General features: G+C 36.8%; 1 protein-coding gene across 16 annotated transcripts in view; it reads left to right on the top strand.

Moving 5' to 3' along the window:
* TCF4 (transcription factor 4) overlaps nucleotides 1-16,246 on the top strand; it is a 352,696-nt gene that overhangs the window by 224,461 nt on the left and 111,989 nt on the right. For 13 of the 16 annotated variants that reach the window (XM_036874762.1, XM_036874761.1, XM_036874759.1 and 10 more), the window contains 2 exons: nucleotides 2,769-2,898; nucleotides 3,386-3,435. The exons of the other annotated variants lie outside the window; for them this stretch is intronic. In XM_036874762.1, coding sequence (XP_036730657.1) covers nucleotides 2,769-2,898; nucleotides 3,386-3,435 — 180 coding nt within the window. The remainder of the gene's footprint in view (nucleotides 1-2,768; nucleotides 2,899-3,385; nucleotides 3,436-16,246) is intronic. 16 annotated transcript variants of the gene reach the window in all.

Raw genomic sequence — 16,246 nt, 5'->3', positions numbered from 1 at the left:
TTTTCAGCCAGTGGAAAAATTTTTTTTATCTTTCTCATAGCTGAAGAGAGTTAAGTGCGTGATGTAAAGGCCAGACAATAGTAAATGGTCATTGTTCATTTACAAATGTATTCTACAATAGGAACTCATATATTTTTATCTTAATTTTCCCTAGGGGGGTGATTAGAGCCTCCCTTAAGTGTGAGGAAATGCTTATTTTGGTATGCTTTAGAAGAATGATTCTATTGTCTGAGTAAAAGAGAAAAAGGAACAAACAGATCTAAAAAGAAAAAAACAGGAATGTGCTTTGTCCAAAAAAAAAAAAAAAAAAGAAAGAAAGATCAGCGCAAGCCACTAAATGTTTGTAAGTGCTATCTGCTCTGAGTCCTGTGTCACTATACATAGTTCATGTCATGTAAGAGTTGGATGCGTGATTTATTTACAACTGGCCCATGAAATGACTTTCTTTAAAATTAACAGCAATAAGGTCAGCCACAGCCAGTTAGCTATCTAGTTATCATTTTATATTTTTCACAGCTCTATTGTGAATGCTGCTCAAACACAGTACAGCAAGCCTGTTTGTTTTTATGTTGACCTATTGAATGCATCTACTTTCTTGGGAGGGAAAACCTTTGCCACCAGGACCAACAAGAATTAAGCAATGGTTAAGCTCATTAAAAAGACAGGCAAGCACTTCGACCTATCCGCTCAGCCCTTTTTGGAATATTTTGTATAATTTTAGAAAAAGAAAATTGCAGAAATAGGGGTAATGTCTAAACTACGGAGTTATCAATAATATCATTTTCAAACTCCTCTTTCCAATGAAATGAAGGCTCATTTGTAGATTTCCCAAACTGTAAAGAGGTTGTGATTTAAATCATTCATGGCTTTATTGATGGAAATTGCAAAGAAAACTTGGACTTAAGTAAACAGACTGTCAGTAAGATTTACCAAGAGCGAAATTTCAGGTTGAGATTCTAAAATTTTTAAATGCCACTCCTAAAGTGATAAAGAAATCATTTGATGTTATACTGTTGGATTCCTGATTTATAGAGAACTATTTTAAAGAACTCTCTATTTTAGTTTGTCATTGCCTTGCATTTTGTTATCTTTCCTAAATTCGGAAGAGGCAGTAATTGAATATTCGGATGTCAGATTTTTGTCTGGTAAATGATCTGGTTGTATCAGGTATTTGGTAAATATTAAGATATTCGAAATGAGTTGATACTCAAAATGTCCTTCCATCCTAAAATCTCATCCTCGAAGTTTTATTTTAAAGTAATGTTTATTATGTGTCCCTTGGAAAAGTCTTAAACTGGAAGCAGTGAAGGCAAGCTTGTCAGTAGCTGATTAGTCCTTTATATATGACTCATCCAGCCCTCACAAAAACCCCTCGGAATAGAGAGGTTCTCTTTATGATATTTAGCTATATGGCGGTGGAAAGGGGAGGTTTGAATTTTTGATTTTCCAGCTTATGGGTCATATTTGACCAACTGCTTTCACTAGAAGACATGCCACTTTGTTGAGCTATTTAGGAATCAAAAAGACTGTCTTAATTTAAAACAAGGACCCTTTGTTTTAGTTGGTGACTGCCTTGTGAAATTTTTCAGTTCTCAGCGGGTTAACCAGGGAACAGGGGCAGAGTCATAATTGGCCTATTTAGAGTATTTTGCATGTGAATAGTGTGTTAGTGAAGCATCCCTAAGTCTGTTGTGAGTGACATGGTGATTAGAATTTAGATTAGGGAAAACACATTCTGTACTTTATCAAGGACAGTAATTAGTTCAGTCAGTAAAAGTTGATTACAAGTAACGATAAAGTTAGATTTTTAGTACTTAATTTTAAAATTTCTTTATTAAATAGTAAATTTGTTCTGAATATAAATGGTAGTATCTACACTGGTTTTCTTGCATATCAGAATAATTAAAAGAACAATGTGTTCAATGCAGAGTATAATCAGGCGATTTATATATTATGGGTAAGTTTCTGTGTAGCTTTTAGAGACTGTGATATTATTATATAATTTTTCGTATGTCATCATTTTCGAAAGTTCAGTGATTTGTCACACCATGATAAGTTAGTGATATTTGGGAAAGTTTTCTAGTGTTCAGGTAAATGTTTCGTTTGTGGGGATGTGTTTTAGTTTCTGATAGTCCTCAAGAGGGCATTCTGAAGTCCTTTAATGTGTTCCTGTTAGCTTAGAATGCCTACTATTTCTATAATTTTGGGAGTCAGTTTGAGGATTTGAATTTCCTCCTGGTTCAGTTGGCATTTTCTGTTCTGGGGGTGCTGTGTGAATTCGTGGAGGGTCATGCAGAGAGGCAGAGTTCCCAGCTGAAATGAGCATCTACACTCTCCCCCAATGTGAGCAGCAGGGGGAAATTGTGTGCATTCGAAAAATCAGATTCTCCCTGGTTCTTGTTAAGGGAAGGGCATGACTAGTTCCCAGATATAAGCCTATCTCTAGATAAAGAAAATATTAGCCTTGCATAAATGCCCTTTACTTATAAGATGAAAATGTTAGTCGTCTTAAAAGATGAAAATCTCATTTAATGAACATCACTGCCTACCTTCCTCTCCAAAGTAAAGAACTAAAAATTCACAAACTTTGGGATAGCTTCTTAGAGGGCTTTTCTTTCGCTTTCTGTCATGTTGGGTTTTAATTGTTTCAAGCTTAGCAGACGCTGTTTCCTTTATTGCATTGGTTTAAGTACTAACAATCAGTTGGGGAGGGTGGCAAATGTAAAAACTTAACCTTATATGTTTGTTTTTCCTTTTTAACCTTTTAGCAGAGTCTCCTTGGAGGTGACATGGATATGGGCAACCCAGGAACCCTTTCGCCCACCAAACCTGGTTCCCAGTATTATCAGTATTCTAGCAATAACCCCCGAAGGAGGCCTCTTCACAGTAGTGCCCTGGGTAAGGTATTCCTCTGTTTGAATGCCTGAGTTGATTATTAGTAGCTTTTTCTTCTTTTTCTTTCTTTCTTAATATCATCCTCTCAAACTATCCTCACCCCACACCCCTAAAAAACCATAAAATTATGCTCAACTGTCGGGCTCATGACTCTCTCACCACCCCACCCCAGTAGTACGTTGGGTGGGTATGTTAACTTATAGTAGCAGGAGAACTATTTTGGTGTATGCTTATTTCTTGTTTTCTCTTGGCCGCCCATCTAAGGAACCTCTTTGAAAAACCAGAGCATTAAAAAGTTAAATCTCTTCATTTTTATGAAAGAGGCAGGATTTGATTTCTGCCAGAAGAAAAGATGATAGCGGTACCGACATTTTGCTAAAGTCACGATTTGAGAAAATCTGGTCGGATCTAAATGGCTTCGTGGTAGAATCTCTTTTAGTTAGGAGAATGGGCATGCAGGGGGCCTCACAACATCCTCATTTTCTTTCAGAGGTTCAGACAAAGAAAGTTCGAAAAGTTCCTCCAGGTTTGCCATCTTCAGTAAGTACTGCTTGTTTCTGCTTTGTATACTGTTTATTTTGTTCTGCTTTGTATTGATGCCAAGGAGATAGGAGTAAATGAGGTTCCATCCGCCAGAGCGGTGTGTTTATCTAGAATGTGGCCGAGGTGGGAATGCCCTGCACCTCCAGCCACCTGACCCACATTGGAGTGATTCATTGTATATCCTGGAAGACCGGGTGGGTGTGTTGATACTCAGCTGGTTAAGCTCTGAAGAGAGCCTTGAAAAGGTGCCTGAAGTTCGAGGAGTTTTACCTGCACAGAGCTTTCAGGAGAATGAGTATTAGTTTCACGTGTTGGTTAAATTCTTTGTCGGTATTATGATGATTTATGGATTTGCATGCGAAAGGAGATTTGTGGAGAGGATTTAGGAAAAATTTACATGGGTTTCAGCCCAGAGTGCAGGGAGAATGTCTCTATTTTCTAGAGAGGGGACTGAATAAAGGCTGCAAAGGTAGCTGCATCAGTAGCCATTTGTGTCTGGAATACCAGGTGGCAACTAGAAGAATCCAGCTGGAACCAAAGGCATTCTGGGTCTTTTTAATACCTGGTGCTATAAGCAGGGGTTGCTGTGGTCTCTCCAGTTGCCAACATAGCAAAAGTTGGTTGTAATCATAGTTAAATACATGATATCTTATTTTCAATCCATATATATATATATTTTTTCAAATTCGAGCTCCTAGATAATTTAATTTTGTTTAGAACTGGTCTGTTTCTAGAAATTTCCCCCTTATGTAGAATAAAAATATGAGTTTCTCTTTTCTTTCCTTGTCTCCTGCTTACTTTCTCCTTTTTTTTTGTTCTTCCTTCCTATGATATATTTATATATATATATATATAGTTTTAATTTAATTCTGTGTTCTGTAGGGCACTAGTATTCATTGAAAAGAATGCTAATGAGTCTTATGAGTTCTTGTACTCTAAAATAAAATTAGATTTCTGAAAATAATATTACCAATCAGTGTTCGCATATTAGTTTTATTTCATTTTTAATAAATTAGAAGAATAATAGGTTTTGCAAATGTGCTGAGATTAGATTAACCCAAACACCTGTGTGTTTGACTTGATTTCAGTTCAGTGCATCCAAAAAATTATTAAGTGAATATATCAGAATAAGTCTTATCAGGGAGAAAAAACAAATTTTGTATGCTGATTATCATAGACTCGGTAATGTTGAAGAAGCGTCACAAAATTATCCATAAATATATAAAAATATTGTGTAAATAAAACTGCCAATGGTGTATAAAATAGTCGCTTTGGACTACCAATAAGTCATTTAAAAACATACTGAGTGGTTTATTCTTTGAATTTCTGTGTCGTCTTGAAATTGGCTAATATCCCTGCAGGTTTTTATAAGCATATTTTAAGCTTGAAATTTGTGGTAGATTTAATGTAGATGAAACTTTAGCTTTTAATAGCTTTTATAACAACTTCAAATGATATAGTCCTCACAGCTGTTTACATTTTAAACATGCCCGAACCTAATACGGACAGTATTAAATACAATAAGTGGACCTTTGAATGTTCTAAAATGATAGAATAGCTCTTTGCTATAAAAGCCATGCAAAACTTAAAGCTATAGTACACTGTTCATGCCTCATATTCAAATAAACTTAGTTTATTTTTTCCAGTGCTAAAATTATGCAGAAATTTGCACAGTTTCTAAGGAGTGCTTTGGTGTGGCAGTAGATATTATCTATGCATTTAATCATTGTCAACAGCAATTTCTCATAATTCATTGTAAATCTTTAAGTATTTCTGTAGAGCTAACTGGCCACTATAGAAAATTTCACTGGTATAGTTTTTTCCTTTGCTGTTAAGACAGTTATGTGTTGCTGATATGTTGTCAAATGTTCAGAAGTATAAAAGTATCTTTCCTTTCTTCCCAGTAAATCAGGAATTGGAAATGTAATTTGTATTATTTAATTTTTGGCTTTTGGTGGTCAGCTTAGGGTTTCCTCTCCTTTGAGAATTTATGTTGGCTGAACGTTTTAATTGTCCTTAAGGAAAATTTTGGTATTTTGGTCCATAAGGAACGCTTTTTTGAAAGATAAGGAGGAAAACTCAGTTGAAATGGAAATTTTATCCTTGTTATTCTTTTGTTTGTTTTGTTTTTGGTTTGTTTGTTTTAAGCAAGAAGAAGTTAGTTTGGTTGATTTTAGAATCCAATCTTCTATTTATTGTCATTACTTAAACAAATCTCAGCTCTCTTTTAATAGCAATTTAAGTTAGTTTATGTTGCTTTGTTATATGAATTGGATTGCTTATTACTGATAACAAAATCCACATGCCTTATCACTGCACAAAATATATATTTCAATTTGATCTAAAGAGATGATCTGTATTAGATACTGTAACACTTTTGCCCCAGTAGATCTATATTTTTGTATATTTAGACCTCTGCCATGCTTAGTCCTGTTTTTAAGCTCAAATAATTTTTATCCCATAAGAGCTACTTCTAAAACTTACTTCAATATGTATGAATATTTTTATGACAAATAAAAAATTGGGGATAATAAAAGGTTTCTTTTGGAGTGATTATGACTAGATAAAGACATTTATATGTTTTCTTCAATACATATTTACCATGATAAATAGTAATAAATCTGTCACAATCTGTTCTGTCAACTCACTTTTTTTTCTTCTTCTTTTCGAAATGGGCCCTTTCTCTTCCTTAACATAAAGGAAGAAAATTTAAACGGTAACATCTGTAATCAGATATTATTTATGGCACGACTAGGGGACAGAGACTGGACTTCTCTTGCTGCCATTCGGCTGGATCTTTGCAGGAAATTGGGAGAGTGAGGGGCTGGACTGGCCCTGGTTTTGAAAATAACCGCAGCATCTGTGGGAGAGAGAAAACATAAGCCTGGCCCAACATTGTGCCATGGATCTGGCAGGATCCTTGAATGTGTTTGTACTGTGCGCAGCATCTAGAGACCTCGAGTCACTGTGGAAGCATGACAGTGATAGGGTGGCGGAAGAACCAGCCTGCAGGGTCGCAGTGCACAGGCGCAGTGGAGGGAAGGGAGTCTGTCCCCTTGGAGAGCAGAGGCCTGTAGTTAGGGCTGGGGTGATGTTTTTTTAAAGGAAAGGCTGTGTGAAATTGACAACTATCTAATTGCCCACAGGAGCCTTGCTTAGTACTGGGGAACATTTTTGTGCTGTCTCTTCCCATTTTAGCATGTTACTCTTTTCAGCCACATCTCAATGTCTTATAGCCCTCATCTTTTGATAGGACTTTAACAATACAGCTTTGTTTTTTTTGTTTGTGTGTTTTTTTTTTTTTTTGTGGATGCGAGGATTTATCTTGCCTATCTAATTTCTTGCATCTGCACGTGAACTTCTTTGTTCGATTTCTACATGTTGTTTTTTCTTTTTGAAACCATACCTCATCTTGAACTTAATAGCTTTCAACTTTACTGCTCTGTCCAGCAAATTTCCTATCTTTGTATAGCCTAATTGTCATACGTATTGAATCATGAGTTAGTGCAGAGAAAATTATACCGCGTTAAATCACATTTTTTGACAAAATGTCCATGATTCTTAGAAATTAACATGGAAGCATTAAAATCTAGAAAGCAAAAAAAGAATTTTTTTTAATGTGGTGCCGTTTTAAAATATTTCTTCCAAACACACAGAAAAAACACAGAAACAAAAGACATTGTCTTTCAGAAACTTTAGTGTGCCCACCAATATGTAAACACATAAAATCTTCATCTTCTTATAGTTTGGAATGTTTCAAAATGATATACATTTAACCAGAAACTATTAACAACTACAACCATTCTACTTCAAACATTGGTGGAATTTGTCTCCACTTCTAATTCAATTTTGAAACTTCAGTGACAGTCTCACTAAGATCCCCAGTTAGAATCCCTGAAACTTCAGAATTCTCTGGAAATATGAAGTTTTATCTTTAGAAATAGTCTATGACTTTTCTTATTACAGGCTATCTTTTTTTCAAACTGCACTTTTTAAGAAAGTCTATGTTAAATTGCAGTTGTTTTTTGGTTTGATTTTTGCCTTTAAATTCAGGAAGATCTAACAAGCTTTGTATTAAGTGGTCAGAGATAATTTTGAACACACGAATTTTAAGGAAAACAATCTCAACTATCTTAAAGAATCTAAAATAAGATTTGGATCCTCCAAGAAAATTTGAGATATGAGTTAATCATTAGGTAGACTCGAAAAATAAAAACTCAATGTGTATGAGATACTGGGTTAACCAGTTTTTTAAGGAAAGAATTTTTAAATAAAATAAAATCTTAAAGTCTGGATGAGACATTTTTTCACGGAAGAGATTTTTAGGAATATCAGGAAAAGTTGGATAATGCTGACAGCATTAACTGTTCTCTGTATTTTCCATTATATAAAAACCTTCATATTTGAAGGTTGCAAACATGATGTTGAGGTTATACCCTCAGCTATTTTTAGAAAAAAAGTTTTTTTTCTCAAATGCTTGAAGAAATCACAAACAATTTAAAAGAGAAGTTGGTAATTGTTTTTTTTTATCTTATTAGAAGCCCAGAAATTTTATATGATTGAAAAACTCAGTACTTAAAATACCTAATTTCCCCCATCACTTTTGAAATTGATCTTAAGGAAATCATAATGATGCTTTTTCATGAGAACAAAATTTTAACTTGAGTGATAATACAACTTTTGCTAAAATAAAATTTATGTTGATTCTAAAGTGAAGTAGGTGTCAGCCACCTGGGTTCCATCCTGTGTAGAAAAGTCTAGAAGAAGCCAATTGTGCTATAAGCTATAAAAGGAGGGGCCTCTTCAAAGTTCATTCCTAGAGAAGTAGATACTTTGTGAAAAAGTTTAACTGTAGGTGTTTACATTAAAATGTTAGGATAGCTCACAATAGTTAACTTTAAACATAGTGTGCCCATTTTCTAATGAGTGATATTGAAATATGAAGTGTGGATATTAAAATTATGCTTGTCATGAAAATGTATAGGCAGAAAGAAGGTGAAGGATAATGCAATTAAATCATCCCAAATAGGGCAAAAGAATTATTCACAGAATTCACACAGGATATGTAACATGACATTGGGGAACACCTTGAAAGTCGAGAAAATATTCATCACAAAGAAAGTATTTATTTTTTTTGTTCAGTAAATACTGAAGTCACTAAACCAAAGGCTTCAGAAATTTAGCATGTACATTAACCAATCTTTTCCTGTTCACTGCAGTTATAGGTTACAGAAGTTAAGGTGTTTTTTTTAAATTGCTGGTTATAGGAGAATCTCTATATTTAAATTTTCATTGGGGGTTCTTATTCCATTAAAAATATTTCAAAAAGCATATAAAATTCATACAAATATAAACACCTAATCCATTAGGCGTTCAAATCTCTGAGGAGTTTTCTAAAAGATTTCTATATTTTTTGTTCCAAATTTTGGAATAATGAGGGTTCTCTTCTACTATCCTCCCTGTCTTGAAATCCAATTCTGCTCCCCTTAAAAAGGTGTCTTCTGGTGTGTGTATATTTTAAATATAAAGTGAGAAGAAACATAAGGGAGAAGAAAAACTCTTCAGTTAACTGTGGGTGAAAGGTTTGTGTATTTCTGAGCTCTGCTGGGATTATATTTACAAATGAAAAGGATGTATGCCTGAAACACTCCAACAAGACACGACCACCTAGCTCTTTCCACAGTGGTGACGCCTTCTCAGCCAGCTTTGTCTGATTATTCTACTAAGCAAGCTCTTCTAAGGTGGTACAAAGGATGTGTCTCCCCTCCCACCCCCATGTGTTCTTTTATTTTTAACCAAGGTTTCAATATTTCACCCGCTAAGATTTCTGTTGAAATTTCGGAACAATAGCATTTAGTGTAAAACTGGACTCATTTGTTGAGAAAGGAGAAATACATTTCAGGGAACTGTTATTTTGAACCTTATTTTCTCACTTTTACTGAAGAGTACATTTTGGTGTGAAGTTTTGGGCTCCATCTGAGTGGCTTAATTGTTAAGAAACTAAGAAGCTGCTATAAGGCTGCTTTACCTACAGAGAGAATTATGACAGGCTTGTGAGTGTTTTGAAATTATAAAAACTTGTTCTGCAGCGTCTGGCTTAACTGTGCATTTATTTTGTATTTGTGGAATGATAGAGATGCTTGGCTTGATATTCGGTTGAATATCATTTTAAACTTTTAATATTTCATCGATTGAAACATGTCTTATTTTCTAACATTGCGAAATTTTCTCATTTTTTCCCCCATTACTGACAACCCTGCTTTTTCAAGGTGTGCCTTCTTGCTTCCAAGCAATTCTAATTTTTTTGTTTGAAAGTCATGAATCAAAGTCAGATAGAACTTCAAGGACTTTAAATAAGATGCTCTCAGAATGAACACGTAGCAATAATCCTGAAAGGCATGAAGAGTTTCTTCAAAAATAGCAAAGTTTTATTTTCTTAAGGCAGGTTAGATTCTATCAGGCTGTTGACAGACACTTGCTGTGTTGTTTTATTTTAATAAATTGCACTGAATTCTTAAACTGAACATAAAGTTGCATTTCAAAGCAATAACGTGAAATTCTCAGCCTTGATCTCAACTGTCCCAGTGTATGTGTGTATACGCGAACATGCTCATTTTAAAAGGAATGAGAGCTTTTCTAAAACTTGGTGCAAAGTTTGTAATTTTAAATACTCCAGTATTTTATCTCAGAACAGCAGCATGTGAATGATTCCGATTTTTTTTTTTTTTTTAGTTACAGCTGTTGCATAGGTGCAGAGCTATTTGAGGAGTTTCCTGCTTTGCTAGAGCTTATACTCCCTCTTCAGAGAAATGAAGGTAGTGCAGAAGATTCTGCATTTTGGAAAATTTTAGGGTTGGAAATAAAGATGCTTTAAGTTTCAAGGAGAAGCATCGATTTGAATTCCGAGAGAATGTGCAAATTCGATTTTGAACAGAACCTTTTAAGGATTCCATTTCCGTGCTTTAGAGGCACCCACTATTGTCTTTCTAGTCTAATTTTGTCATCTGAGGAATTCATCATCAGTATCCTGCTAGGCTTGAAACTTGATCCATAAGCGTTTACTTCTAAAGTAATCAGAGGAGGATCTGTGTGTGGATTACATTTCACTCAATTTATTTTGAGTGTTCAGTGCAACAGAAGAATAGGAACTTTTTTTATGCAGACCCCTTCGTAGCCAAGTGTAAAGAAAATTTTTTGGTGTGTTGCCCTCTGTCAATTGTTTTCAGCCATGGTGATGAAAAAGAATTTCCTTTGTGAAACATGGACTCATATTAGAAAGACTTACGTTTTCTCAGAAAAATTACCCTTGTGGTACCTGCCTTACATGCACGTACAAAACCTGTCACTGTCACCACTTGCTGTTCCCGTCTAGGGATTTTAGAAAAATGCCGTTTTGGAACAATTATTTTGATATCATCTGAGACAGAGTTTCTAACTCTCTCCCGCGGCCTCCTCCCTGCCAGCCCATATCATTCTAAATATACCTCCTGGATTATACTTATAATAATATTGTAATGGCTTTCATTCTACCAATTGGCACAGTTTATCATTGTGTCATTAGCTGCTGTGAGAAGGCAGTTTCAAGTAGGTGGCTGATTCTTAGCGGTAATGTTTTCGAGTAACCCTGTTTGGGGAATTCGGCTGTTTCACAGGTGCTCAGGTGTATAAGCCCAGGGTACAATAATATTTTCTGGCTTGCTCATAATGAAATGAATTTGAAGTACAAAATAATTCAATAATAAGTGGAGTATAAAAATTGGGGCTTTATGGTAAGAAAGTCTAATAGCTTGAGATGTTAGCAGAGGAGATAAAAATAAAATTTGTCTAAGGATGCAGCAGTACTTAATTCATGTCTCATTTCTCCTGGAACTGAGATTTTAAAAGAGTATTCATGGCCTGGTGATGAAGACTTGTTGAATCAGTTTGAATGTTTTCAACCATGAAGCTAAATAGGAAAATAAGCCTATTTCTGTAACTGTTGTAGTATTTGAAAGTATTGTTATGTAATAAAAAGGTACACGTTCTGCCACTTATGTCATGCTTAATAGTAAGGCATATGCTTCGTGAGTGAAATTTCAGTACCAAAACCTATGGGTTCCTCATAGAGTACCTTTATGTGAATTTTATTTTTAAATGTATACAAGATGTTGCCACATATAATCTGTAGCTTAGTCAATAGTGCTAGGCAGAAGAAGACAGAATTAAGCATATTTATTATGGGCAGATATAGCTAGAATTACAAAATTCAAACCCCAATAAGTAATTATTTTACAAACAATGCTATTTTGTTTTCCCTTTCATAAATTACATCAATAATCTAGCTGTTAAGCGGAACCCTATAATAAACTGGGAACACCCAGGTGGGAGGGGGAAAAAAGCATTTTTAGAAGTTTTCTTTCATTCATTCATTCATTCACTTTTCTTCATTTATACTTATTCAAAGCATATTTTTCAACTAAACTAAAAGCCAGACATGCCATGTATCATTGAACAATTCAATATAGTGTCACTCACATCCCAATTTGGGGAATGGCCTTAGCATTTTAAAGAGCAGGTCTGGGCTTTGGAGAAAGTTGTACATTCAAAAAAATAAAATCACACCCAGTGTAACACAGGGACGTTTTGTCCTTTAGGTTTTTTATGGAGATGCTGAATCCCCCTACTCACTTGTAACCACCTTGAAGAGAGTAAAGGTCTTTCTTGTTTTATATACATCTTTTTTTTTGTCCCATAGAAACTCAACTCACTGCCTTCTGCATATTACTTCAAAATATATTTCCAGTGAATGAATATAGTAATAAAAGTGGTAGAGTAGGGTGCAGATAACACCACTAGAAATAAAGAGATCTTCCTAACTTAGTGTCTAATATCCTCTACTTACTCACTCAGTGGCCTTGGTTAGGTCACAAACCTATTTTGTGGTCTATAAAATAGATAGAAATAGTGCCTGCTTAGTGAGCTGAGCTGTTAGTATACTAACAGACCCTTAACATAGTGCTTATTCTGCATCACACACGGAGCACTTTGCATCTATTCAGTTATTTATTCCTACACCGTCCAATTGAGATGGGTACTACTGTTTATTCACGCATAAAAGAATGGAGACACAGAGAGGTGAAGATACAGGCCCGAGGTGACACAGCTAGTAAGTGGCAGAGCTGGGATAGTGACCTCGGCAGTCTGCCTTCAAGGTTTTCTGTGTCCTTAACCATGAGGCTGTAGCTATTTGGGACACTTTGTAGACCAGAAGCTCTCGACAACCTGGCTGATGCTCATTTAGCAAGTATTTGACGATATGGAATAAATTAAATATTCAGAAATTTCATCTCACTGTAAAATGACCCTCAATACCTCTAAGTCACTGGTTAGAATGCACAACTTTGGCCCAGGCAGATCCCTTAGAAAATCGAGACATTCCAGAATAGCATTTCTGTAATAGAAACAGTATCATCTAGTGGTTAAGAGCATGGAATCTGATCACTTGGGTTTTCAGTTGGCTATGCCACTTACTAGCTACCTGGCTCTGGGCATATGATGTAATTATCCTTGACTACTTCCCTGAAAAATGGGGAAAATATACATACCTCCTAAGGATATTGTGATAAATAAATTACAAAAAAATATATAATGTGCTTAGCATAGCCTTGAGGCATTGTAGGTATCTAGAAATTAACAGCTAATGATAATTGTGATAAGCACTGGCAACGGTAACAGAGTAACCACTAGAGAAAAACATGCAGCTTGTTAGCAACAGAGCAGAAACTTACACCAGGGTCTCAAGTGCATTCAGAAAAATTCTACCTAATGGAGGCCACTTGCTTTTTCTGAACTTAGGAAATATCATGAGCACTTTCTGTATCTCTTTGTCCTTACAATAGTATCTCCATCCGTCCAAGACACCTAGTCAGCCTTTTTAATCATCCGACTTCGTCGCTCAGCCAAGTTTGTGTTGGAAGGGTGTACCCCATCTTTTTTCTTTTGGAAGAGGACATCAGGCCAAGATGATGGAATCCTCACAATTTGATTCTCTCTGCCAATCATTTGTTTATGCCTAAATCAGCCCTGCCTCTAAGTGATAAGGAGATACATGCTTCTTATTTCGTATTCTATCAGCGTCATCCTGTAAGTGGCCAGAAGCGGGGCTCCCGAGTGATGCGCGGGTCTACCTTTGTAGGGCTGGCTCTGGTACCCATGAAAAGAGACGGTTAGACCTGGGGTTTTGACTTCATCTGACAAGACGAAGATGCCTTGACTAGGTGGGTGCGTGTGGCAGTTTGTTTCCCTTCTAAAGTAAAACAGAGTTCGATTTGTTTAGGACTGTTTAGGTCCATTTCTAACATTAAACAGGGTTATTTAAGCAGACGTTTTCAGGGAAAGTCAAAGAATTGGGGGATTCTGGCCTTTGCTGCCTAGTAATGTGTTTTTTCTCAATGCCATTGCTGAATTCATTAGGGGAAAAAAAGTATTTTTGCTTGTCAGCTGTGGGAAACCTAAAACAATTTTTGCAAGGGCTGATTCATGAATTCTTGCATTTAAAGGGAAAAAAAAAAACATCTGCCAAAGGGGGTGGAGGAGAGAGAGCATGACCGATACATTTCACAACAAATATCTCTTCCCAGCCAATTTCAGTGTACAGCAAAACCAGACCCCGCGTTAAGTTCCTCAGGAAAGGTCCCTTTTGGCTGGACCTCTTCCTCGAAGAGTCGCCCCTCATTTGTAGCCATTGCCACCTTGTGGATTACAAAGGATATTGGTTTTCATCAAACTTCCATTTCCATTTGGCTTTTTATGGCAAGTGCCCTTTGGCAATGGGTTGCCAAGTTCCTCACCAAGAGGATCCTGGGTTATTCAGCAACACCTCACTTTTCTCCCCACAGTTCATTTATGATTCTGATGAGTGTTTTTTCAGGAAACACACATTTCACTTTTTGACCTAGGAGCGTCTGTTAGAATTTTTTTTTTTAATACTACTTTGGCATTCTGGAAGTGTTAATGTCTTTCATATCTGTTTAATGCTATTTAGGGATATTTATGATCACCTCTTGGTTACTCAGGGTAAAGTGTGTCGCAATTTTTTTTAAACAGACAGGAAGGCATTCACATGAGGAAACAGATTGCTTTAAACATGTGCTTCCTGTGACAGTAAAAAGAACAAATTAGATTTAACACTGTGTAATGAATGCATAAATGTGTACATTGAAGCTTTTGAAAGCTTTATGTTCAGTTCTGGTCACAACCAAAATTGAGTCACCTGTAAAAATTAAAGATACCTCGGTTCCTCTCAGATTCCTGAAGCGCCCAGGCATCAAGTCCCCTCACCTGAGGCTGCCTCATTGGAATCCTAAAAAACATGATACGTTAAGGCTGGAGAGAATGAGCACATTCCAGACACATTCAGGGGTTAAACCAGGTTAAAGTCAGATTCTGTGTATTTAGCAAAGAGAGCAGTGTTTGGGGGAGAGAAAGGGAGGATTTTATTACCATCTTCCTCCCTCCCTGAGAATCGGTGGGGAAAATACTATTCTTCTGAATCCCACATCGACCTCTTTCTTTTATGAAAGAAAAATAAGAAAATCTGATGTTTACTTACTAGCCCCTACTAAGATTTAATTACGTAAGAAAAGGACTCCTTCCCTTACATAATTCAGTTTGCGCTGCTCAATGCTGGTTGGCAGGGAGTGCAGAGAATCTGAGTTAATATTTCCAGTTAGACACAAGTGTTAAATTGGAGGGCAGGAATCCCCTCCCCAGAAGAGGCTCTCCTCGCCGTTTCTGCCTGAGCCCCGTGGATGGTGCGTTTCCTTCCCCGGCGCTTTCAAAGCTGAGGATTTGTGGCAGGCTCACCATCTCTCTGGCCAAGGAAGGCCGGGACCGAGTCCCTCAGGGGAGGGCACATAGTTTGGGGACATCTGACTCTCTGCTAGCTCATACTGAGGTACTAATATCAAAACAGACTGCTTGTCGCTGCACGGTGGGGCAGTGCTTTTTTTGGCTGCCGTAGTTGAAATGAAATGGGCAAGCCGTAGCCCGCTTGGCATCAGAAGGGGCGAAGGGAAGCTGGGAGATCAGAGTCAGACTGTGAATAAAAGTAACAACCAATGGTTAACTTCCTTTTTGTGTGTCACTTGGCAGCGATGCGACTGATGGCGATTTTTTTTTTTTCTAACGTGGGTGAGAGTTCAGTGCCCTAGGAAGAGCCGTAGACACTGCTATTGTGCTTCCTCATACAGTTGACTTGCGTTGATTTCTTGAGGCCACTACAGCTGTTCCCAGAGCCAGCTCCAGGAGCTGTATACATGGCCCGTCGGACTTCGAATGAAAAAGGTAATCAGATCAGAGGTGATCCGCACAAAATCTCACTGCTGATCACTAGGAAATCACCGGGAAATCAGATTCTCGCAGAAGGCAGTGGTGCCAAAGGATAAGATTTGCACTTCAGTGGATATTCCCCAGTATGCAGACATCCAAAGATCTTTTTAAATGACACGACTCCACATCCCTCATCTGCCATCAAAGAGTCAAATCCGTTTTGGGCTGTCTGGAAAACGCAGGGCTAAAATAGCCAGATTGAATTCAGATGGAATTACCTTCTGCTTTTTGGGGAGGTTGTGGCTCTTGGGTTAGTGGCATTATTTTCTTCGAAGGATTCATTCGGAAGAGAGTTGGGGAGAATTTCTCAAGATTTTCCTCCCATTTCTCTGTTTGCAAAGAGCTGTTCCCCAAAGGCAAAAAGAGCGAGTTGCCATCTTGAGGAGTGAATTGTGTGTTTAGTGAGCACCAAATGGTCTCAGAGTTACCCTGGAATTTT

This window comes from Balaenoptera musculus, chromosome 14 (genome assembly GCF_009873245.2).
Source record: "Balaenoptera musculus isolate JJ_BM4_2016_0621 chromosome 14, mBalMus1.pri.v3, whole genome shotgun sequence".
Taxonomy (NCBI): domain Eukaryota; kingdom Metazoa; phylum Chordata; class Mammalia; order Artiodactyla; family Balaenopteridae; genus Balaenoptera; species Balaenoptera musculus.
This window is presented reverse-complemented; position numbering and strand designations above follow the sequence as displayed.